General features: G+C 49.9%; 7 protein-coding genes across 7 annotated transcripts; all 7 read right to left on the bottom strand.

The window, feature by feature from the left end:
- Positions 1-494: 494 nt before the first annotated feature.
- On the bottom strand, positions 495-1,358 carry N7532_001224 (uncharacterized protein; the record flags this gene model as incomplete). Its single annotated transcript, XM_056613718.1, has 1 exon — positions 495-1,358. The coding sequence occupies one exon, from the start codon at positions 1,356-1,358 to the stop codon at positions 495-497; it is 864 nt and encodes a 287-aa protein (XP_056478759.1).
- A 119-nt stretch (positions 1,359-1,477) lies between these two features.
- Positions 1,478-2,338, bottom strand: N7532_001225 (Velvet factor; the record flags this gene model as incomplete). Its single annotated transcript, XM_056613719.1, has 1 exon — positions 1,478-2,338. The coding sequence occupies one exon, from the start codon at positions 2,336-2,338 to the stop codon at positions 1,478-1,480; it is 861 nt and encodes a 286-aa protein (XP_056478760.1).
- Positions 2,339-2,779: 441 nt separating this feature from the next.
- On the bottom strand, positions 2,780-3,282 carry N7532_001226 (uncharacterized protein; the record flags this gene model as incomplete). Its single annotated transcript, XM_056613720.1, has 2 exons — positions 2,780-3,029; positions 3,092-3,282. 2 exons carry the CDS (start codon positions 3,280-3,282, stop codon positions 2,780-2,782), a joined length of 441 nt encoding a protein of 146 aa, XP_056478761.1.
- A 75-nt stretch (positions 3,283-3,357) lies between these two features.
- Positions 3,358-4,024, bottom strand: N7532_001227 (uncharacterized protein; the record flags this gene model as incomplete). The annotated part of the gene is made up of 2 exons (XM_056613721.1): positions 3,358-3,822; positions 3,872-4,024. 2 exons carry the CDS (start codon positions 4,022-4,024, stop codon positions 3,358-3,360), a joined length of 618 nt encoding a protein of 205 aa, XP_056478762.1.
- A 6,664-nt stretch (positions 4,025-10,688) lies between these two features.
- On the bottom strand, positions 10,689-13,339 carry N7532_001228 (Zn(II)2Cys6 transcription factor; the record flags this gene model as incomplete). Its single annotated transcript, XM_056613722.1, has 7 exons — positions 10,689-11,443; positions 11,491-11,564; positions 11,617-11,693; positions 11,756-11,894; positions 11,943-12,467; positions 12,520-13,065; positions 13,158-13,339. 7 exons carry the CDS (start codon positions 13,337-13,339, stop codon positions 10,689-10,691), a joined length of 2,298 nt encoding a protein of 765 aa, XP_056478763.1.
- Positions 13,340-14,001: 662 nt separating this feature from the next.
- On the bottom strand, positions 14,002-15,276 carry N7532_001229 (uncharacterized protein; the record flags this gene model as incomplete). Its single annotated transcript, XM_056613723.1, has 1 exon — positions 14,002-15,276. The coding sequence occupies one exon, from the start codon at positions 15,274-15,276 to the stop codon at positions 14,002-14,004; it is 1,275 nt and encodes a 424-aa protein (XP_056478764.1).
- A 6,809-nt stretch (positions 15,277-22,085) lies between these two features.
- N7532_001230 (CHAT domain-containing protein) lies at positions 22,086-25,091 on the bottom strand (the record flags this gene model as incomplete). The annotated part of the gene is made up of 1 exon (XM_056613724.1): positions 22,086-25,091. One exon carries the CDS (start codon positions 25,089-25,091, stop codon positions 22,086-22,088), a length of 3,006 nt encoding a protein of 1,001 aa, XP_056478765.1.
- Positions 25,092-25,127: the final 36 nt, after the last annotated feature.

A 25,127-nucleotide genomic window follows, 5' to 3' on the forward strand; every position in this document is an offset into this window, starting at 1 on the left:
TGTCCCAGCTAAGAGCCCAGACAGTAGAATCACATTTTTTAATCTAAATCACAAACCTAGAGAGTGAGAGAGGAGAGGAGGGAAAGAAAGAATGGACAATAACAGGCAAAAGCAAAATAAGGAGGCATCCTCCAGCAGATGCCTACTGTAACAAGGCCTTTGTTATGTTCCCCTGTCCAAGGGAATAGTGGATGCTGTCAGGAACTTAACCAACTTACTAGTGACAGTCGAACTACGATCCGACAGTGCCGGGAATCAGATTGCATTAGGAAACGAAGTGATCGAGTCTAGAGGGAAAAGTGAGGAAAAGAAAGTGGAGAGGTCAGGGAACTGTGACTTATCTGGACTATGTGAGTATCCTAACCTTTAAATTCTTGACCCCTCACTACTGCTTAGAAATCAGTCTCTCTTTCTCTCAGTATCTGCTTAGGGGAGAGAGACTTGCCGCAAATCCTGTCTTCAATATCGTACACAAAATCCTCCTCGCTGTTCTATTACTGATCGAAGAAATGCTGCTCTTCAGCGTTGTACGCCTGGAGAATCAGCATCATCTCTTCTTCAGTGTATTCCTGGCTGGATGGGCCATATCCAGACGCGTCAGCCGGTTCGTACTGAGGAGCTGGTCGCGGCAGGTTAGAGTACGTACCATATTCTGCTCCTGCTTCATCAGGAGCGTCTTCTTCGGGTGCACCTTCGCCAGATGCAGCCTCATCAGGTCCAACCTCACCATGTACAACCTCATCGGGTGCGGCTTCACCGGGAGGACGGGGTAAGATTGCACGGGGTGCGAGCCGAGGGAATATCATTCGACGGCGTGCGGCTCGGTGAGGTGCGGTCTGAACGGGTGCGAGTCCTTCGAGTACAGCTTCGCCCGGAGCAGCTCGATGGGGCCCAGCTTGAGGGGGTGCCAGTCCTTCAAGTACAGTTTCGCCAATTGCGAGTGGGCTGGGTGCGAGTTGACTGGGTGCAAAGAACGGCATTGCTGACTGACCTAGACCTAGCTGGTTATTCTGGGAGTCAGGAGACTTACCTTGGTCTGGCACCGCTTCACTGGGCACTGATGACCGCACTGCCATCTGACTTGGTCCTGGCTGGTATTTATAGAACTCGGAGGGCATAGTAAAGACCGGCACCACTTCACTGAGTTCAAGAAGCCGGCTTGTGGGCCGACGTGGTCCCGGCTGGGTTGTGTGGGAATTCCGAGGCTTTTTATGGGAATCTCCCGAGAGAGCAGTTGGCGCAGACTCATAAGTTCTCTGGAGCACAGGGCTCTTCGGGGTACGAGGTCGCTTGGTCTTGGCCTGCTTGGGTGTGTGGTCTTGGTGCGGCGTCGAGGAATGTCCAACAACCTTTCCCATGGCGGCAATCTCGTCAGATTGGTAATCTGACGACCGAGGAAGAATTGCGTCCGAGTGGTCCTCCAGCTCAGATGCAAGGTGCTTTGTTGTAGTCGGTTCTTTCTTGCGAATGAGTAGCTTTACCTTCTGCGTCGCAAACACGCATGAGAGGGGGTGGCCGGGATGTAGCCCGGGAAATCCTTGCGACGCCAGACTCTGAATCGGTTTGAGATGGTGGACTTTAGGAAGATTGCTTGCTTGTCGCGCATCTCGAACATCGAAAACTGGAGGCGGAACTCACCATCGATATTGACTGTCATGTCGCCGAAGACGCAGAAGCTTCCGTCCTTATTATTGTCATCCTTCAGTCGGCGAAGGGAAGAGACGAGGGTTCCAGTGAGCGGCATCGGTGCGACAACCACGGGACGATCGGCGGAAGCATCATGCAAGCTGCAGGCCATAAAGTAGTAGCGACTTTGTAGGTACAGTGCCAAATCGGACCCATCGTCTCGCATCCGGACTTGGACAATCGGGGGAGGGTCGATGAGGTGACTTCCCGTCTTTTTGCCTCCCAGGACGCGCGCCCGATCAGGTTGCTGACGGATGACAAGTTCGAAGTCAGAGCCCTGGACTTGGTGCGGGACAGACGCGTCTTCGAACATGGTTGCACTCGTAGAGTTGAGTGGAGCCATCTCAGGAAGGCCATCGGCAGGGGTGCTCGAGAAGGGAATCGAACGCGGGGAAAGGTTGAGATCCATGGTTGCGTTTTGATTTCCGTTGGAAAGCTTGAAGAGTAAACCGAAGATGGATGAGGAGGGCAGAGCTTTGTTGTGGGATGGCCGCAGTATAGAGGCAGCCGCAGGGAGGCTAAGCCTATTACGGAATCCCACTGGCGCCTGTAGGTGCGAAATGGACGGAGATGTGCCCGCTGGGGTGTGGCCGTCGAGGCTCTCAATGGCTTTCTCCAATGTCTGTAAAATAGTCCGAGGTACTGTTTGCATAGGAATTGAAGAATCAATCTGAATATTTCGAGTCTGTAGTTGGATTGCAAACGGAGATTCGCCGTCGATCTGTGATATTGTTTTTCATATACCCTTCTTGTTACTTGTTTTGTACATACGACCATAGGGTGTGGAGAACAGGGCTTCCCGTCCGCTCAGCCGTACTTAAGCCACATATTATACGCGGTCAATTTCTTAGAAGCCTCGACTGTTAAACCAGCAATGGATATCACCCTAACGGTGAGTGTGGGTGAGATGGGTGAGAGGTTTTTAGACCAGGGTAATTCTCACCCGTTCTCACCCCTCACCATAGACTTTTAAATCCGCCCATAGGGCGCACTTCTAATCTGCTATTTCTCTTCTTCTCAGACGACCTAGACCCGATTAAGAGGCGACTCAGTAAGAAAAGGCAATAAAGTAAGGAACAGTGGCCCAGCGGCTCTAGTAGTCCATCTCTTCTTGAACCCTTTCATGCTCTCCCTCCTCATTTTCGTCAACATGCTTCCGCTCCACATTTCGGAAAGAGCGTGGCGCAAAGGTATTGGGTGATAAAAGGGAAAGTCCTCGCAGTGCGAGAAGGGCGGCGACGTCCGTGCTGCCACTTGGGGCCAGGCCTGCACAACCGTCGTAATCATGGGTCAACTTGTCCAGTTTCTCCCCCATCCCCATCATGTGGATAAAATTCCCAATACTGGCATGGACACGCAGTAGATTGGGATCGGGAAGGGCCCAGCTTCCCCCTTGACGGTGAACTGGACAAGTCCGTTGGCAGGCATAAACGCCATTGTCAAGCCAATGACATTCGGAAAGCTCTTGATGCGGTATTGGTTCATGACCGGTGTAGCCTCCAAGACGAAGTGGAACTCCCCAAATTCCTTATGAGCACCGTACTCTAGCATCATAATGTTACTCTCGTGGTTGATGAGCTCATAGCCCTCAGCCATAGCTCCCAATGCAGGAAAGTAACGGCGTATGTTGACCCAGGCAGTCGCATTCTGATGGGTCGCCTCGGAGTTATTTCAGTCGAACGACCCGAGCGCGAACGGGATGATATGCGCAGCCTCCAGACGTGCGGTCATTGCACCTTCAGGGTGTGGATGCTGGCCGCTTGGGAGACCGGTCAACATGCAGCAATATCCGTCCCGTTCGAGACAGCGGTCGCGCAATTGCTGTTGATGTGTCCGGGCGAGTGGACGCACATCCAGGCTTCGGAGATTTTCGATCGAATCCTCAACGCCCGGTCGTGGAGCCGGAGTGATTTCGGAGGGCGTCCTTCCCCCAATGGCGCGGAGAGGACACACGAGCCCGTTGCGGATCGAGTCAACTGTCTGTCGGATTTTGTGGTCACTGCTATAGCCGCCCACGTCGCGTGCCAGAGTTTCTTGGCCACCGGATGGGAGTACATCGAAGAAATTGCGTAAGAAGATCACTGTGTTGTCGTTGCGGCCCAAGGGGTTGTACTGCCTCAGTCGCTGATCCAGAACCTAGTACAGAATAAGTATCGTAATCACTCTGCTTCATTATGGTGCTTACCTCTTGAGCCTCTTCAGGTGACAAGGGCGACCTCGAGTTCTCTCGGTCATCTGGGCGTGAGATTGATCGACCTTGATCGGCTGGGGGCGATAGGGATCCCTCTCGGTTACGTGGGTGCGGCAGTGATCGATCACGGCCACGACGGCGCGACATTGCGCAATCTTGGTCACCTGAGAGCGGCAATGTTAGAATAACGCGATTGTCGGTCGATTTGGAGGTGTGGGGTGGTGGATCTGAGCAACTCGGGGTATGTGGAGGCTGTAGGCAGGGGGCCCATGCACCTGTCAGGGCCCGGGAACCCCCGTCGCATTTGGGGGACTAGCTCCACCAGATATTCCTATACGGCTAGTCGAATTCGAATCGACACACTTTACTTGGAAGGTAAACAGTCTACCATTAACTTATAGCCATAATACCACCAAAACCTCACGCGTTTGCTAGTTTACCATTACAATCTTAAAACTAATTAATTTTATTTCAATAAGTTCCTTATATATATACTAATATATATATTAAAAGGATATTTTAATGTATTAAATAAACAGCTGCGTGAGATACTGATGAATATGCAATAAGTTCTTTAATATCTATTGTTCTTAATGTACTAAAACTTGCATAAATTATAGTTATTACACCTTGGATGTTCATAATTCAAGTGACAAAAGTTGTTGTTGTGTTTGCTTTAGGATGTAAATTTTTATCTCGGTGAAACTGGTTCAAATCCAGAAAAAGATAATATTTTTTAAGGAAAGCTACATCAGTTAAAGATAAGTGTTGAAAGCATCTAAGTAAAATATTTTTATTTTAATAGTAGTATTTACTCACAACATTATATCCTCCATTATCAGGTATACAATCTCACAGTGGGCCAAGTGTTGATTTAGTGTATTTTTAATATCTAGTAATGATTTAGTTTCTATTTTCTTCCTTAAAAAATATTATCTTTTTCTGGATTTGAACCAGTTGGAAATAATTTCCAAGCTGCATGCGGCGTGCTTTGTTACTTGCTCAGTTGCGCGGTTCGACGCGGAAGCTGATGATGATGATGAGAACGTTATGATGGTGACGCTGATTATTGCTGGGGATCGTGGAATTGCGAGTGGTAAGTGCGGATGGAGAGTGGTGGGGCGGAGGGCTGGGCTAGGTGTTTGCGAGACCAGTGCCTGTGACGGCCGTGAAGTATGTTTTGGTGCCTGATCTCCCAGGTTTCTACCCATCCTGGGAACAGCTAAGGGTTGGGGCGGACTGATTTCACTTATGCGGGCATGCTTCTGCCTGTCCTAGTCACGGGACTACGCCTTACCCTCGACCTTCGCAAGATATCCAGTAGACTGGTTCCTACGGAATTAACCTCACTATAGCATGAGCTATTCAATCAATACCAACATGGCTGGTTCACGTCAGTTTTACTGGAGCCACTGAAGTCTTCGAGAGGCCTCCCCGGAAGTGCAGCTTATTCCCTTCTCCTATTACTACTCGTCGATCATGAATCATTAGCCTCTCTCAATCAAATCTCATTTTCCTTTCCCTCGAACCATATCTTCAAGCAGACCCTAGAAACGAAAAGAAATCCGATGGATCGTAGCAGGTAACGTGACCGGCACTACTCAAGGGACGGCAGAGATAGGCAAACACAAAGAGCTATCTTAATACCAGTTTAAAAAGCAGTCAATCATTCTCCTTCCTATATCCACCATCTTTGGACAGCACAGCAATGAAAAAAGCCAGCCTGGTGGCGCAGAACAAGGTGAAAGGCTTCAAAAATTCCCAGTCGACCCAAAGGAAAACTGAATCAGGGTGCGTGTGGGTTCACACTTCAAGGAGATAAGTTTATCTTCCTGCTTACACTCATACAAATCAAGCCTACGTAACAGGATGTTGTCCTTGAAAATTCATGGTAGAGACTTTGGCGTAAAAGAATTGGTCGTGTTGGGGCACTCGCTAAGATACATCAATGAATTGTAAATAAAATCTCCCCTCAGCCTCCTCGCCATGCGTTTCCAAATACCCTGTTTTTGGGAAGTCTGCCTCGTCTCTTTCTCACACCGAGATGACTCATCGAGTTCCGGTTGGTCGTTCTTCTGCTCTTCTGTATGTGACTCTGTCTGTGTTCGTTCGGTTGTGGAGTGTGCAAGTGTCGTTGCATCAGACATTGCGTCGCCGTTTCCATCATTCACGGTCTTGAGTTTCTCCTCGCGCTCGCGACATTGACGCTCGAGGGCGCGGCGAGAATTTTTTGGTCAAACATGATGTGGAAGAAAGATCGTACCATACGGTGTAGCACTTGCGGAGGTAGTGACCGTTGTGGAGGTCGTCAATCGGTGGTGATGAGCCATATAAACTGCGGAAGAGGAGCTAGAGGCGATGGCATCACGGAGATCGAGCGGAGCGGCCACGCCACATCGGCGCAGGCCAATAAGAACTATTGAATAAAAACAATTCCAGAGAATGTAAGGATGCACTGCCATAGTCTGGAAGTCAGAGAATAAGGCCGATCTTCTTGTACAGGGCGGTTCATCGGGGCCTTCCTTTCGGTAGAGGAGTTCCAGGTCTTGGTATTGACGGGGGTGAGCGGCATGTATATACGGCCAAGTGAGTAAGTGAGCTGGGCCTTCTTTTTTCGGAGTTGCTGCCCTCGGCCGAGTCAAATCGTGGAATATTGGCGGACAACGAGGAGGAACGACTGAGTAGATATGTTTGGCAAGGATACTGTGAAGGCGAAAAAACGAGCTTTTACGGCCGATTTCCACGTGTGCACACAGAAGGTCGATGGCAAATGCTGTTGGATATTGCGGAGAATCGGTCCGGTCGGATGTCAGCCTGGACAATGGAAAGGTTGTTCAGGACTGATGGTGCGACCATATGAAGGCACTTCGACGGTTTGGTAAAGAGGAGCAGTAAGAAAGAATCATTGATGAATGTTGTTGCAGATCGTGCGGTCGGGTATTATCCTGAAGTATGGACAAGTGCGGCAAGGCGAACGGCGAAAGGAGAAGATCAAAACCTTTTGAGAGGTTCTGTTAGCAAAATCTTCAGAGTCTGGTAAATTGGATTTCTGAGGTACCTTTCAGTGTATGTGCCCCCAACTGGTAAAATGAAGTCGCTGATTTCACTTTCGAATTTCTTTTGGGCGTTCCTGGCTTCGTTTTCCCTTCCACCGTCGCATTTCATATTTAATTTTCTTTTCGCGAGGGTTTTGATGATTTTAATTTGGAGGGTGTTGTGGAGGGTGTTGTGGATGGTGTTGTGGATGATGTTGTGGAAGGTGTTGTGGATGGTGTTGTGGATGATGTTGTGGATGGTGTTGTGGATGGTGTTGTGGATGATAGTGCTGTCGCAATGGCACTGGTCGAGTTTCCGTTGCAGGTCCGATTCCCCCAAATAAAAAGAGCCCAGCCCCCTGGCCGAGTGTTTTGCCTTTCTTCTTTTGCACTTCTTCTCTCTCCCTCCCTCGCTCTCTCTCTCTATTTTCTTTTCTTTTTTTTTTGCAGTTTGTTTGTGGATGTGGATGTGTATGTGAATGTGGGTTATGGTTGTGGTTGTGGTTGTGGATGTGGTTGTGGTTGTGGATGTGGTTGTGGTTGTGGTTGTGGTTGTGGTTGTGGTTGTGGTTGTGGTTGTGGTTGTGGTTGTGGTTGTGGTTGTGGTTGTGGTTGTGGTTGTGGTTGTTGTCGGATGCCATTTCAAGGTTTTCCAGGGATGATGACACTCGCTGTGGGTACGCCGCTCAACTGGTCAATAACCAAAGGATATCCCTGACCATCTGCGCCCAAGGTAAAGTGGTTTCTCGAGTCTGAGGGTTCCTCGACGATAGGTGGTGCTCCGAAGATAAAAAACTGCCTCGAGAGCAAAGTGGATTCCACCATGCAGGAGTGGAACATTCTAAATGTAGTGAATTGTCAGGCACGTGAAAAAATGAGACCGTGGAGGTCAACGATTGTCAGGAAATTACTTCAGAGGCAAGCTGCTGAAACCTGTGACATATGCATTTATGAACCACGCCACCAAATGCCACACCAAGTCGATGACAAGTGGTGTGAGACAGATGGTGTGAATTGTGGGAGGTGTTTCGATGAACTGGCCAAGAAACCCTGGAGCGGTAAACATCCTCAGGACCCCAAGTGCACATCAGGATCCATTTGGTGGATAGTGTAGTGGCCGCTGCATTGGCAGTATATCGCCTTGGAGGTATTTCATGATGGAGTGGATGAAGACACGCTCGATGAAGGGCCTCATCACTGGCCCCGGGTCCCAGGGTATCTCGAAGCAGGCAGCAACCATATCATCTCTCTTCTTCCCGGTAATCAGAGAATTTCTGGTCTCTAAGGTGGCCATCAGCTCTCGACAGGTACGGGAGCGAATCAAATTACGCCCGCGAGGATTTCATCTGCCCAACAGTAAAGACTGTACAGGAATATCTCTCGAGAGGTACCGTTCTGCCGAGCTCCTACCGACATCACCCAGTAACCGAAGGGTGTAATTCTACAACTTCCCAGGAATTGAGAGAATGACATGGCCCGCCCGAGGATGGAAGATATCCTTGGGAGATCCAAAACCAGTATTGATGAATTTGAGGCGCATTGACGACGTTTCGCAAGCCTAGGCTTGAGGCAAGATGAACGAAGCTGTTTGTCTGTCGGTCATGGGCCAGATGCATCCCCGCAGATGAGACAAAGTAGAAGGCTGAAATCATGGAGCCACCATGGTCAACCTCGATAATTCTGGCTCGAAGAGTGGCGGATGTCGATGAGTTTCTTGGTAAACGTGCAGTCAGATATCACGCTTTGGTATGGCAAGTAAGTCGGGGCATCTTGAAGGGCTGATTGCAATCGATGACACATCTGAGGTATGTTGCACAGCCGATCAAGTTTTTTTCAGAGTGGATTCCAAGAAAAAATTATTTGAAGAGCCGCAGGGAGCAAATCGTAAAGACAATCGGCGAGTATCTTCATGAACCGATGATCAAATGTCATGTCGAAGTGTAGGCGAGCGATGCAACACAAAATGTATCATGGTGGACAAAGCCTTGTTCATGACGTATATTATTCACTAGCGGACCGCGAAGTAGAAGTAGCCCCTTGCAAAGAGCCCCGGCAAACTTCCATTCTTTCAGAACCCCAGTCGGGCCTTCGCAATTCAAAGTGTGAAGTCGTATTCAGTGAACAAAGACGCGTTAAATGTTGGTGTGATGGATGAGCGACATGGTTTAGTTGGCGACAACATTTTCGATGAACAGTGGAAAGCTCGTTCATAATCTGAATTATTCACTGGTCGGGATTCACTAGTGGACCGCGAAGCAGAAGTAGCCCCTTGCAAAGAGCCCCGGCAAACTTCCATTCTTTTCAGAACCCCAGTCGGGCCTTCGCAATTCAAAGTGTGAAGTTGTATTCAGTGAACAAAGACGTGTTGAGTGTTGGTGTGATGGATGAGCGACATAGTTTAGTTGACGGCAGCATTTTCGATGAACAGTGGAAAGCTCGTTCATAATCTGATCATTCATCGATCTGGATTCACTGTAGACCTTGAAGAAGAAGTAGCCCCTTGCAAAAGCCCCGGCAAACTTCCATTCTTTTCAGAACCCCAGTCGGGTCTTCGAGGTCCGCAGTATGGATTCATGCTTGATGAACGGAGACATACTGTCAAGACGATTCCGGTGAATGAGAAAGACATGTTTGATTGACGAATCCAAGTCCAATGATGGTCAAAGACATTTTAACTGTCGGATAACAGGCGAGGTCAGCTTGGATGGCTGAAAATGCACCTTCAGTCGATGGAGACGTACTTCGATGAACCGAGGCGTGCCTTGAGAGATGGTGTGTCTCGATGGACGATACCATGCTCAATAACGAGCAAGACATGCTTGACTGTCGAATGACAGGCGAGGCTAAGTTGATTGGAAAGGCTGCATCCTCAGTGAGTGGGAATGTGCCTTGATGAGCTCCGGCGTGCCTCGATTGGCGAAGACATGCCGTGATGGACGGAGACGTGCTCCGATGAGCGGAGTTGTGCCTCGATTAGCGGAGGCGGCATGATCAGCGGCGACGGCGACTTGCTTAATCGGTGGAGACATGCAGGGGACGTGCATGATGAGTGGATGCATCCTTGGATGATGAAGAAATCCTTGGGTGGAATGATGGGTGGGTGGGAAGAGACGCTCCCGGTAGGTGTGCGAAGCTTCTTGAGGTAAAGGAAGATATCCTTCGACTTGTGGGAACATGCAAGAGCAAAGAAAGCCACCATGCAGGATGGGAAAGCCGCTCCAGGATGGCAAAGGCGCCGCAAGCTGGGGGGTGGAGGGGAGTTGAGGAGGGAAAGAGTGGGAGGGAGGGAAGATGGTGGCGGAGGGGGGTTTAAATACGGCAGGCGCCTGGGGTTCCTTCCTCTCTCAGCATTGTGTGAGCACGTGTCGACGTCATACCCTGCCTTCCTCAGGGCTCGAGGAAGTCACGCCACCCTTTTAACGGAAAGTTCCATTGACTGGAGGTGACGCAGGTGCGCGGTCTTCGTGATGGGCGTTAGCGTGGTTGGGTTTACGGTGGGGGAAAGGGTTGGACGCGGATACTGGGTGCTGGTTCTGTGGGGACTTGGTTGATAGTAAATAGTAAACGAGATTCTGGTGTTGATTGGTGTAGTAGAGACTATGAGAGTTGTCAGGGACTGTGATTTCCTACTGTAGAAGGGCTACGACGGTGCATTTACTGCTTTTTTTTACATTATGTGCAGAAGACGTGAGGGTGGGGTGATAACCTAAAGAAGTAAATGATGAAATTCATTAGGGTAGCAAGAATGATTACAGCCGCTGAGGTTTGGAGTGATCTCAAAAGGAGAATTCTGTATTTGCGAAATCAGGCCAGTCCCAACTCAGCATATCATCAAAAGGGACATCCGGAATCGAGGAACCAAACGCACTTCCAGCTCGGTTGACCGCATCGATGATTTGGCCGTCGGACATGGCCGAGAACTGCATCGGCTCCGACCAGAGGTCGGGTGGAAGTGGCTGTTGGGATATTGATAATGATGGAGGTCGGTCGGGTATGCTTGTACTTGTACCTGCAGGTGGAACTGCAGGCAGAGTTGTAGTAGTGGCTGTATTCGTACTGCCAGTCGGATTTAATACCGGTTCTGGTAGATCCATTCGTGGATCACGGGTCTGTGGCATTTGCATGTTTGGTCCGCGACGGATAAGTTCGCGAAGGAATCGACCGTATAGAACCGAGGAGCCGTTGCGGTGGTCTGGGGTTGCGCCGATGCGTTCGAGGACACCGGCTGTTTCTTCGATAAGGGCCCGCACGCTGGGCGCGAGGCTGGAGCGACTATCTCCTGGTGTTACGCTTAGGCTCAGGGCAGAGCATGCGGCGAAGGATATCATGATGACGGTGTTGTTGGGCATGGACTTGAGCCTTGCTTCGCCTTGGATGGCGGCTCGGAGAACGTTGAGTGCTGAGGAGAGTCCGGCGGCTCGGAAGAATCGCTTGACGGCGATGGGGGCGGTTGGGTGGTTAATGACGCCGCCATAGGTTGAGAGTTGGGTATGTGTTACGAGAATCTCGACGTATGGGGGGAGGTGGTGTGCTATTCTGTCAGCGGGTTTTGCCCAGCGGGGGCTTTCTTATTCTTACCTCCATCCTCGCTGATGGCCATGGCCCATGTTGCGTACCAGTTGGCGTAGAAGCTCTCGATGGTTTTTTTTATCCTGAGGACGTTAGTGACTCACTTGGACCCTCTTCACTTGCGGGGAAACATACGTTTGAGCTGCCTCGGATCCGGTATCGACGATACGATAGCTGTCGCAGCTAAACTTGACTTTGCGAAAGAGGTCATCCTATTGCCAATTGTGAGCTGAGAATCCAACATGAGCATTTGGTGCAAGATTCCAAAGCTCACCAAGTCTCGCCGTAGAATGGCCATCGAATTCATCGGTCCATCTCGTCTATCAGCAATATCTGACCTATGCCAGTAATCGCAATTTTCAATCAATGCCGTTGGTGGAACTGTATAGCTTCTTCCTCGGGCAAGACAGACACTAAATTTGTTAGCTTCTTTTTTTCAACAATGCATCGGGTCAACACACCCTCTTTCAACGACAAACAACGCAATCCATGTCCTCTCACGCCGCCGCAACAACCTCCTCCCCCACTCCGATCCAGGATCAACATCATCAAAACCGTCCATATGCAATGCCCTTCTCGCGTCGATACAATCAGCCCGAGCCAGTCTGCTGAGAAGACCTCGATCGAAGCTCGACGACGGCGTGACAATCTTGTTCAGCGAGAGATCGAGCGCCACGGTGAGCGCCATGGCAATATACGAGCATGTATCGTCATCTCCTAATCGGTCTCCGGGGGCCATCCAGGGGACGTTCACCATGAATGCCAGAACTATTTCGACGGAACGATGTCGATGGGTCATCGCCCGTTTTGCGAGCCATTTCACATGGCGAGAAAGCCTTTTCGACAGGGCTCCAGCGGATGGTAAGAAGAGAGCGGCAGCCGCCATAATCGAGGTAAAGAGAAATGCAGATTGTGCTCGAACGAAGCGTGCACTGTGCACAAGAGGATCCAGTCCCCATCGAGTGTGCGCGAGATTCTGATAGAAGCTGTATCGGAGTTAACCACTGAGTAGGCATCAGGAAGGGATGGGGAACGTACTAAGAAAACAACGACTCAGACTCATCAAACGTGACAAGCCCCAGCTCAACAGGATCCAGTTCATCCCCAACATCCAAGCTTGCCCGCGTCGGAACAAAGAAATCCTTCGCACTCCGCTGACCTAGTACATCCCCACTCCCGCTGGCCTGCGGTAGAGGAGGCGAAGCAGCAACCAACGGCGCGGGAGAAGATATAGGAAGATGCCGCACACCTGTCGGCGAGATCTGCAAATCAGAAGCTCGTGCCAGCAACTGTAACGGATTCTCCGCATCATCTAGCATCAGATTCTCATCCGTAACCTGTTCACGAGGGGAAAGTGGATGACGCGTGCGGCCATCTCGCTCGGTCTCTCGATCGCGATCTCGATCTGAGCCCGACGAGAATGTCTCCGGGTCATTCGTCAATTGGCCCTGGAACCGTGACAGCAGATCCTGTAGTCCGGCAATGGCTTTCTGGGCATCGTCGGGGCCTGAACCGGAGTCGGTCTTTGGCCGTTTGATGGCTTGCTCGATTTGATGTATGGCCTTTTCCAGGCCTTTGCGCTTACTGCGTTCGTTAGCGGTGCTCTTGGATCTTCGACATGTGCAGTATTTCTTTGACAGGGGAATATACTCCCGTCGCACATGGACATGACTCACTTCTTCACGCCCTTCTGCCTTCCCAGATGGTGGCTCGGCACGACGCACTCCGCATTCAACTGCCGGCACTTCTCACACCGCGCGTGGCCGGGCGGGCGATTGCAGCGAATTTTGCTGCGACGGCAGTTCAGGCAGGCCGGCTGTTTTCCTGCGCTGGCCCCCGCGTCGGTCTCCATCTCCATGGCGGGTGGGAAATCAGCATCCGCTGGTGCTGCTCTCCGTGGGAAAGCGACGGGAGTGCCGCGTCGGCAGATGTGGAGTTTTTGTTTATGTAACCAAGATCAGATCGCCTTCCAACAGCCCGGCCGGGCTAGCTCAATCGGTAGAGCGTGAGACTCTTAATCTCAAGGCTGCGGGTTCGACCCCCGCGTTCGGCTTTTCCTACAAAACCTCGAGATTTCTTTTTTAATTTTATTTTTTTATGAAAATTTTGGCCTCGAAATTTACATATGCGATGGTCTTCTTCTTTTTACCCTCTCATCTTATAGTCCCGTGCATTTGGATTCTCTGATGTCTTATCCGAGTCCAGGAACACGAGCTTATCAGCAGAAATATACAATTGTCCACCAACAATTTGTAAATGTGTACCGGTTAAAAAATATTCGAGCAGAGGCCGATAGTCATCAAAATATATTCAGTTGGTATATATATTTCACAACGGTCGATTTCCCATTGCGGTACATTACATATACAACAAAGGTTTAGCCAAAGCGCCATAAACATTTACCCCACGGAAGGATATTGCGGTAATGAAATCTAACAATTAAAATTATTTTAGGGTAGACTAGGTAGAGTCTGTATCATATACTCGTAAAAGAAGGTCAATTCTCTCCATCCAACTGCATCAACAAGAATGAGCCCGCCCAATCTCCTCCGTCCTCAACGCCCCCGTGGCCCTTGGAACAAAAGCCCTCGGAATGGGCTGCAAAGGCACCGGCTGAGGGTTCGCCAGCCCCATCTCCGGATCACCAGCAGAAACAGACGCACCCCGCTCCCCTTCCGCCGTCTGCGGGGGCGACCCCTGCAAAAGCGGCGGCGCAACCTCCTTTCCAGGCCGCTTACTCGCCTTTACCCTAAGCGGGGCCGGACCGAGGACAGTCGGGTACTTGTAGCGGAATCCCCAGATCCAAAACAGACTAAACTTGCGCCAGGCACTCATCTTGTCCCAGCGTTGTTTCAAAATCGCGGCATCAGCTGCATTCCGGGCGCGGAAGCCCTTGCGGAAGCCGAAGAGACAGCACAAGGAAATTGGGAGGAGGGTCATGCACCAGCAAACGGGTAAGCCGCGACGCGTTTGCCAGCCCAGCATGAGTCTGCGGAAGCGGACCCAGGATTCGATGATGCCGAGGAGAAACCAGAGGACGATCCAGCCGAGAACCGAGATGAGGAGGATGGCGAGAGGGCTGATGCCGTAGTAGTCGTAGTAGTAATCGCCATAGTAGCCGCCGTAGTAGCCGGAGTTGGTGCTGTAAGTCACACCACTGTTGGCGGTGTAGGCGCAGCTATCGGCGGTGTAGAGGGCCGTAGGAAAATTCGTGTCGCGGAGAGAGGCGAGCGACGAACTGGGGAGTTGGGTTGGGTTGACCCAGACGTAGTCGTAGGTGTAAGTGGTGGGCCGAAATGCGGAGTCGGTATTGATAGAGATCGAGGCGGAGGTTTTGGTGCGCGGAAGCAGGGCCTCAATGGTTGCGTCTGGCACAGTGACTGTAGTCGATGTCGTGGTTGTCCAGTCCGAGGCACAGCCGGTTGGTGCGGTGTAGGTCAGGTCGACGACGAAGATCGTGGAGTGGTAGTAGTCTTCTTGGTAGTTGTAGTCGGCGGGCTCGCCGACACCCGAGGGGTATAGTACTTGAACGACTGTCTCATACGGCTCGGTTTGGTAGAGGTACGAGTTGTATTGGGTGACCGTGGAGAGCGCTTCGGGCAGCGAGGTCACGGTGGGCGTGATCGCCTCGATCCTCGTGGAGACGTGCGCAGTGTCATGTAGATCGTCGCCCACGTGGTAGTAAGTGGCCGGCACGCCCTGGTTATATTCGGTGATGATCCACGGAGCGGCGAAAGCGGACGAGCAGAAGAGCCCGGCGATAACGAGTGACGAGAACGAGCGTGTGGGCGACATGGCGCCCTGGGAAACCGATTCCTTTCGGTATGCGACGAAGTGCGATGCGATAGAATGGCCGCTGCCCCTGGAGAAATCCTGCAGATTCCTGGACGGTTGGTGCGGCCATGGTTTTTATGAGCAACGCCCTGTGGCGCTGGTCTGGTTTCGCGCAGCTCTGTATTTTCCTCTTTCAGGGTCACGAACGCCTTCGCAGGATTTCCAGGGACGCGCGCGAGGCTCTAGCAGCGGGGCTAGTTCGAATCGAGAGGTCGTTCCAGCGGACTAGAGTCGATGCGGGGGTGGAGCGGTGCAGCGGGCGGCGCGATTGGCAGGCGGCGTCGCCGGCGTTTTTAGTCGGCGTGCCTGGCCTCGCTTATTCGCGCTGAAAATAGATTGGGGAATCGGGAATCGCCTCGACAGAACGACCCTAAAAAGGAGACTGGAAGAGAAAAGAAAACAATATGCGATTAATGGCAGAGCTAGCAATGGCTCACCGGTAGAAACAACAACAAAAAAAAATTGTCGATGGGAGAAACTGCCGAACCACGAGACCCGCCATGTTTAAGAGTCAATCTCGGTTCGCGCCCGAGCCTTGCAGCCACTAAATTGGACCCTTCTAGATACTTTAGTATGTGGCAACAAATCGGATGCGGATCAGAGTGTAGAGCTTTTCTGGTGAGAAAAATTAATTGGAGTAAGAAAAGCCAGCCTCATTGCAGAAATAATGTGACTTGCAGAGTTCGAGGTTCCGACGTGCACTTCGATTGTCGAATTTCGGTATAGGAGCGAAAGACAAAATCGAAAAAAGCTCGAGTAGCTGATGCTTCTGAAGGTTCTCGCGATGGAATTACAGTGCGAATGAAGTTCCATGAGGCAAAGTAAATAACTCGATGCCCGGGGAAGAAGCAACCTTAACCCAGTCTCAAAGTTTAAATACGTGAGATGCCATCTTGAATGATTGAAATCCAGAGTTCTTACCGAGCAGTTTTGCTAAACCAAACAGGCAATTCAAGACGAATCGAATGCAACTTGAAAGTGCTATAATAAACGCTCATCAGAAACCGTGAAAAGTGTTGGACACTTAAAATTCCACCGTTACTATCCTTCTGTAGATGGAAAATTCGTTTGATAACCCCCCTCAAAGATGAAGCCGACCGACATTTAAGTGGCCATATGAGCCCCAATAACCCCGATCCTGTTTCAAAGAAATCCAGGGTTTGATCTGGCATGAAAACCTAATATGACAATGAAATGAAGTGCTGGGTGTGTTCCGATTTCAGTGCACCCAGCATTAATCTTATTATTTTTTGAAGTTGAATTGCGTCAGATAAAGACGCAGCATCTGCGAATTGTCGCTGTTCGGTACTAAAAATTAAGCTAACTAGATCAATGAGGATTGGCCAGGTTACATTTGGACGTAGAGATGGCATCTGCGATCTTGGGAGCATGGTGTGCCTTATCATAGCTCAAGGTAACTGGGGATGTGATGATGATGATGATGATGATGATGATGATGAATTCATTTGCCCGATGTAGCTTGCTCTAAATATATGCTGCTATGCGGGAGTGCTGTCAGGCCTGCCGACAGCTTGAAGGTGGTCGCCAGCCCACTGAACGATTGTTTCCATGGCTTGCAACGCAAGCCCCTGATTGGTCGCCCGGGAATGTATGCAAACATGACAAAATAGACAAAATAAACAAAAGAAATCCAAAAAGAACGTCGCTTCCCCTCTACCCACTCTCCTTTCCACAATCAGACTTCATTCTCTGATCTACTTCATCCCCCACCGTCTTCATCTGCGCAGCCCTCTGGGCCGTCGGCTGCCGCTCCTGCGCTCGCTTGCATCAAGGGAGTACAGTGGACCTGGCACTGCACTCCTAACGGGCACAATCCTTCTCCTTCCGTCACACTGTCCTGAGGGGTCATCCTTTTTCGTTGCGTGTTCAGGTTTCACTCGGTTTCAGAGATACGTAGGATGGCCTTTTCCAGTTGCCCTTGCGTTCACATCAAACGAGAGAAGTTTCCCGAGTAATCGTAGGAGGATTGATCCAAAAATTGCTGCAGAGGTTCACTAGGGGTCATGAGCTGTCCATATGAACCCTAATTATTCTTATTAAGAATTATATCCGGTACTTGTGTATCACATACTTGTGTTCTATAGTAGCTATTCCCTATCTTGTCGGACGACACATAAGTAAAACCGCGCGTATGGTACGGTCCAGTTTACACAAAACCAGATCCCGTTAATGTATACAATAAAGATAGATTATGCAGCTGAAGATCTGCATTCATATGTGGAGCCCCTACTGCCTGTCGATCTGTAGATCTGTGTAACATGAGTAAGTCCACATGTTTGGGTAAGGGAGGCAATCATTATCTCATATCGCAGAAACTGACGCACCTGCTTCAGGTTTGTGTCATTTCTATATTCCACTCCTTGCTCCAGAGCTGACGCGGTGAAACGTTTACCCTGTTTACTGGGAGTACTCCCCCCCTTTCATAAACTTCGACATTACAAAAGACACATATCCCACAAATCGCCGTCATGCACTCCTCTTCATTCTGGTAGCCCTAAAGCCATCGCCTCTGCGCGCAAGGGTCAAACTAGTACGTCAAGCGGGATGTCCGGCTATAAGCTCGCAGCTCTCGGGCTCCTGTTGATTGCCACCACGCAAGCCCAAACAGCAGCTCAAAACCAGGCCAGCTATACCTGTGCCGGAAATACTGATAGTGGAAAGATTTATACCACGTGAAATGCGGTCACGGCACGCATGCAAAGGCCCTCGATACAGTGCCAGCGGCTACTTTGAAGGATTGCGCCGATCTGTGCGCTCAACACCTCGACTGCCAAAGCTGCGACTGGGCCCACGGGCAATGCAATAGAAAGCGGGAATATATTCCGACGTTCCCAGACCCTCATGATAACGTAATTCCCGCCCGAGTGGCCCACCCGGCCCTGTGGCCCACTACGCGCTAAGACGCGCTCGTATGACCATCTTCCTTCTTCAAACACTCACCATGCCTCCAAAACGTGCTCAATCCTCGCAAAAATCTATTGAGCAGGAAGGCAGGATCCTCCTAGCTATTAAACATGTTCAAAATGGCTTTACCGACTCTATACGCGATATCGCAGAGCGATTTCGTATACCTCGTACGACCCTTCGCCGCCGACTCGTTGGCCAGCAATTTCGCGGGGATACACGCTCCAGCGGCCATAAATTGACCCAAACAGAAGAGGCTTCGCTTGTGCAGTGGATATTAGATCTAGATGCGCGTGGAGCAGCGCCTAGGCCTTCTACTGTTCGAGATATGGCCAAACTCCTTCTCGCGAAGCGTGGGGATAGTACTATATCACGGTCGGCAAAAATTGGGCATCAAGCTTCGTTAGTCGCCAGCTAGCCCTTCATACGCGATACTCACGGCGATATAACTATCAACGTGCCAAAAACGAAGATCCGAAGGCCTTACGCGCATAGTTCGCCACCGTTCAACGCGTGATTACCGAACACGGTTATACTGCCAGAGGATATATATAATTTTGACGAGACTGGCTTCGCTATGGGACTAATAGCTACTGCTAAAGTAGTCACACGCGCTGACTACTATGGCCGCCGCGCGCTATTACAACCGCTTGATATTGGGTGTTTTGCAGTGCTAAAGCGCGCATACGGTCGCATTATAGAGAACCAAGCGCGTATAGGATATAACCACATCGACAAGCTAGATTTTCTAGCAGCATATCCTTATGCGCGCGCGGAGGCCTATAAGCCAGCGATTATTCAAAATAGCTTCGCCGCAGCAGGTCTAGTGCCTATCAACGCAGAGCGAGTGCTTAAAAAGCTAAATATATCGCTTAATACGCCTACACCACCTAGCAGCCGGCCTAGCAGCAGATCTAGCGTTTTCAGCCCAAAAACACCGAAAACCACTTAAAAAAGCTTCAGAAACAGGCATCTTCGATCAAGGCCCGCCTCAAACAACGATCAAGAAGCCCTCAAAGCCCGTTAAAATCCGAGCTTGAACAGGTGTTCAAAGGCTATGCAGGCTCTCTTCATAGGGAAATACTTTTAAGGGAGGAAAACGCTACCCTTCGCGCTGCGCTTGAGAAAAAAATCAAAAAATCTGCTAAGTCCAGACGCCAGATACCAGATGAAGGCGGATTAACCATTCAAGAGGTTCAGGCGTTGGCTGAGGAGCGAGAAACACCGGCGGAGGCTATACAGCACACTGAGCCTACAGAGGCTATTAAGACTCTGCAGGCCGCGCAGAGGGCCCCGCCGAGGTGTAGTGGGTGTAGGGAGATAGGCCATAAGATAAATCAGCGTAGAAATAGCTATATTTAAATTTATACCAGCGTTTTGGTGGTCAAAATCTGTTTTGAAAATATTATAGTGAGCGTGGTGGGCCACAGGGCCGGGTGGGCCACTCGGGCGAGAATTACGTTACCTGGTTTCCTGGATTCCTTCTATCTTGCATTTCGACTGCTACAACCCTCTTATTCCAACTCTGGAAGTTGAACTAGTTGAATTTTCTATGAAATTCACTGGCCACAGATAAAAAAAGGAATACAAAATCATAGAAGCATCCTTGGGGAACATGGTCTCCTGAGGTAAAACTGAACCCAAAACCTCCTATAAATCACCATTGAGAAGTTTTCTTTCTATCCTAATCCGCGAGAATAGGATATGCTGCGTTAGCTCAGGCTTTCGAAGATATAGTTCGAGAGAGAGTCAGGTTCCCAGAACAGGAAGCAATATTCAAACGATAGGCTCGTTTGTATCAGGCTGATAGGAGTTAGGACGCTGACCCTGGTCCTCCGCAAGGTTCCAGGCTTTACTATGCTTGCTTCATTGGGCTCATAGTGCCTGCAAGAGTTCTTATTGGCAAGGGAGCGGACGTCAACACGCAGGGCGGCGAATACGGCACGGCTCTCCAGGCCGCCCCGCTAGGAGGCTATCAAGAGATTATCAAAATGCCCTTAGAAAAGGGCACAGAAGTCAACGTGCAGGGCGCCGACTACGGCAATGCTCTCTGTATACCGCCTCATTACGAGGCCATCAAGAGATTGTCAAACTGCTTTAAGGAACGGGCGCTATTACATCGACTTTAAAGCGGTCTGGCTCTAGGACTCTTAAGAAATCCGGCGAAGAAACTTCGTCTCATGGATTGTGAATCTTCTGATTAAACTCAATAATTCGTTCGGTAGCCTTCATCATGGTGTCCAGCTATCCGTGCCTTTCTGCCCACCCAAACCGCTTACAAGCGGTTTGGGTGGGCAGAAAGGCACGGATATTGCCTAGCTTCAGGCCTCATCACTGTTATCACTTCGCAGATTCTAGGTGCGGCTATTTAAGTTCATAACAATCTGCGAATACTACTATGTCTAGGCGGCGATTCCTATTGGAATCCTATATGTATACGAGAAAATACCCTAGCTGGGATTCATAACCAAGCCGGGACTTGCTATTGCTCTCTCCCTATGCTATCGTCAAACGCGGTCTTCACGACCGCGAGTCCACCTACGAACTGGTGTACTGTTTGGATAAAACGGATCCGATCACACGGTATCCTTTTGTAAATCTAAGCGATCATGAACACCCTTTTTGATTAGATACGGCCATATGTAGCCACGAACAAGAAGCGACTAGCAGCCAGCAAAAGGCTCCATAGACGGGGCCGGACAAGCACCCAATAAGTAGAGGGTCTGTCAGCCCTCAGAGGATTGAACACTAACGAGTCAATATCTACTAGATCCCTATAGGGGACAACATAACACCAAGGCCCAAGAGGTGGACCCATTCCCCAGATACAGATCCCCAGGCCCTTCACAGTGGTGGTCCATCCGGGAGAGTAAAAATGGTCGCCAGTTCAATTCAGTTCTAATTGGCGAAGTACCCCATGCGTTCGGCCACGGGCGATCCATTCAATTGTGGTTATTTCATAGGAGCAAGCCCTTCGTTTCAGTAACTCTTCTTTGGTCAGAATTCTCACTGTGTCCTTGGAGAAGAGATAGATAGCCACGGTGAATCTATCTTCACGTGGTCAGTTCCGATCAGGAATACTTCTAGCCACCAAAAAAGTATGTTGTAGGTAGGACTGGGACACGAGCGGGAAGGAGAGTGGGAAAGAGGGAAAGCTTTTTAGCCGACGGGCCACATTAGCACTTCACGGCGGGCGAAGAATAGAGGGGCTTCAGGGCAACCGTCCCAGCAGCTAATGACAAAAAAAAGAGAAAGCAAATACATACAACAGCAGGGATTCGCATGTGGTCACCCACCATACTACTAACCTGCCGGCGTTTGGCTTAAGTACGGCTGAGCGGACGGGAAGCCCTGTTCTCCACACCCTATGGTCGTATGTACTGGAAAATCTCCCACAGCATGTGATAAGGCTCACAACTCTGCTCATGGATATTTTACAATTAACAGAACCAAACAAAAAACGCGAATTTGCAGTTAAATTTCAGAGTGAAGCCATATAGCAAGTTGAAGAAGCAGAGCTATTTACTCACCTACGGGGTTTCTCAAGAGCTGCGTGTACCCTGCTTGCAAAACCAAAATCAAGCACCATCAACATCTTCAATGGATAATAATATGCAGCTCTCAAATACCGCAATAACTGCTGGAAAGGCCTCTGTCACTCAATTCAACTTCAAATTCCAGAATACGCGAACACCTGCCCATCATATTATCGCTCCTTGCAGTCTTGAAGTTTTGAGAACTAATGTAACCACTAAATACAGATGATGAATGTCGACATACTAGTAGTACAAAAATCTCCAAACAAGTACACAACCGAAAAAAAGCACAATGTCAAACTCAAGAGCCTAAGGGCCGGAATGAATGAAGGCTCCCCAAAACATAGGGTGAACACTCCTCTTTCTCATCTCCTTTACGGCATCATAAAGCGCATCCGGCGCAGTAGCCATATCGAACCCAGACGCAGATGTCGACGCAGAACCATTCAAACGCTCATAGAATAGCCCGGCCAGCTCTGCAGAGATACTATCCGAAACCTTCCACCATGTAGATATCACATGCGAAACACCCGCGATATGAAAACCACCTGCAATATGAATGCCTTCGTCTCGTAGCTTCGGATCTTTGCTTACGCCCGACTCACACGCAGATAGGTAGACGAGTTCACAGCTTCGCAGGTTCAGGTTGAGGAGTGTCCTCACGGAGAATGGAGGAGGCATCTTCTGATTATCTTGTAGCATGATGGCACTTCGGGAGGGGTCGCTTTCATCGGCGCGAGCGTGACAGGCAAAGTGGAGGATGGTGGTTTCAGGGTGGATGTTCTTCTTCATTGCTGTCGAGTCGGGTTGCATGAGAATGTTTGTTTCGAAGTTCGGCGAAAGCATATTTTCAATTGCGGTGGTCTCGGGCTGGACGTCTAGATTGCCGTCTGGGCCAAAACCGGGGGTTGTTGCCATGGCTATCACGAGCGCTTGCTGTTTGGGCTTTTGGCTTGGTTGTGATTTCTTGCGGATCTCTGTGACCTGTTTGATGAATGACAAAGACTTGAGGGAGTTTGTGTATGACGACACGGCGATGTCGTGGACGCATCTCGGTTCATTCTGCCTCCTTATACCCTCGGAAGTCGAATTTGAAGTCGTGAAATCCCCTGCTGCGTGGATTGGCAAGATGCTAATCCATCCAGTTGACACCCAGATGACTCTGGGCTTCCCTGAGGGACCGCACTTGTACTTGCTCCAGTCAATCCCGCTCAGCACTGGCTTTGCAGCTGTTTCCCAGAGCATTTTCATCACGATTTCGTATTCATATAGTGCTTGGGTATGATTTTCTGCGCTTCCAAAGTAATACAAAGCGGTTCTGAACCGCCTTATCGCGGGCATTATCTCCTCCTGACCGAAAGATGGGAGAGGTATGTGGCAGACTTCGTCTTTAGTAATCACAATAGCATCGCTTCGGTACTTGGTCGCGTTGATGAAGATAATGGGAGAATCTGTGGCGCAGGCTTGAATATCGGCCGGGGAATCTGGAATCTTCAGGAATGAGCTAAACCCAGGCAGAGTTCTGATTTCTTCAAGAACACGGCGATATGCATCTGCATCGTAATGGCTCTGCATTCGAGTTTCGTCATGCAACGAGACAGATGCCAAATCCATTCTATTCAGTTGACTAGAAGAACGAGACTTTTGAAAAACTCGTTGTTGCAATGTATTGAACTTTGCGGCCAGATCGGGATGTTCGGCTTCTAGAACTTCAAGCTGAGTTGGTCGACCTTGGATACGATCCCAGATAAAGGCCCGGCCTGTTTCTAGACGCTGGATCACGGTACTTGGAGAATCTCCCGCGCTGAGTGACAGAGACGCGACAACCCCAGGAACATACTGATGTCTTCGAATATATTGCAGCTGCTTCAGTCGAGTTTCGTGCATGAGGATTGCTTCCGGGAGCAGATCCAGACTTATGAGGATATTGTCTCGGGCTCTCACAGGGTCTTTCAGTTCATCATTTGCAATCTTAGCTGCTATGGACCCGGCACTGATGCGCGAAAATGCCGGAAAGACGTTCATGCGGGTAATACTTTCATACTTTTCCAGCGCCCGTCTTGCATCTTCTCTGAGTGAAGCATCAGCTCCCAGTTTCTGAGAGTACCTATCATAGATGAGACGAGCATAATTATGAACGGCCGTGGAATGGAAGGGGTCACTTTCTTCCAGTATGCTCAAGGCTTCAAGATATGCTTTCTCTCGTGCCTCATACACAGTCAGGTCACGAGTGGCACTAGCAAAGATTGAAAGAGCGACTCCTTTGTTGATTTCTCGCAGCCCGCGCTGAGAAGATGAACCAAAACTGCCTTGGATGGCTTTTGCCTTGTCATAATACTTGATGGCATCTTTTAGGTCGGATAGATCGCCAGTAACTTCGTATGCAACTTGATAAGTATCCGCCACATGCATGGTAAGGTCAGCTCTCTGTTCATTATTCAATGAGACTGGTCCCTCGAGTGCCGATATGACCAGCCGTCGAGCCTCTCGTAGGTCGTCCAAGTTCTTTTTGTGGCGAAAGCGCAGTGTCAATGCATAACACATATTCGCAGCCCGAATCCGAAACCGGGGGTTGCGGTTGTCAATCTGAGAAAGACTGATGCGATAGTATCGGATCGAAGATTCGATATCGGCATCGGATTGCCAATGACTGAATCGCTCAGACATCACAGATCCTAGTGCACCACTCACCATAAATATGTGAGAATGATTTTCATCTCCAGAGAGAGCCTCCAGTATCGACAATGCCTCCTTATAGGCATCAATGGCTTTCTGGAGTTGGTCCGGTTTCGCCTCATGCCGGAAGAGTTGGGTATACACATTCCCCAGATCGTTCAACACCAGGGCCTTCGACGCCTGATTGTCTTCCATTTGCTGACTTGCTTGCAAAAACGCTCCACGGATTTTGTGAAGCAGCTCGATTGATGGCATATTGTGATACATGCCATAAGACGCCTTTCCAACCATCCACAGAATATTCGCCTGCGCATTGGTGTCACCTGGCCGGCATTTGGACTGTCCCTCCGACGCTGCAGATAAGGAATCACTCAAATCCTGTATGCGGTGGAGGCGATCATATCTCAGAAGAAGAACCTGCGCAAGTAGACGGTAACAGTCCCACCGTTTCTCATAATTCTGGTCCTGGGTAGCCTTTTGCGCACATTCGATGGCTCGGTCGATGTCGTCCACTTCACCGCATGACTCAAACCGCGACCAATGTACCAAGGCGCAGTGGAAATAGACGAACCAAGGTCTGTAATAGCCATCCGATAGACTCACAGATTCCTCGGCAAGATCAACGGCTTGTTGTAGCATATTCAGGGCAAGGTTTTGAACGATGAATTTCTGCGA

Source organism: Penicillium argentinense (genome assembly GCF_028826775.1).
Source record: "Penicillium argentinense strain IBT 30761 chromosome Unknown utg000002l_segment0_segment0, whole genome shotgun sequence".
In the NCBI taxonomy this organism is placed as follows: domain Eukaryota; kingdom Fungi; phylum Ascomycota; class Eurotiomycetes; order Eurotiales; family Aspergillaceae; genus Penicillium; species Penicillium argentinense.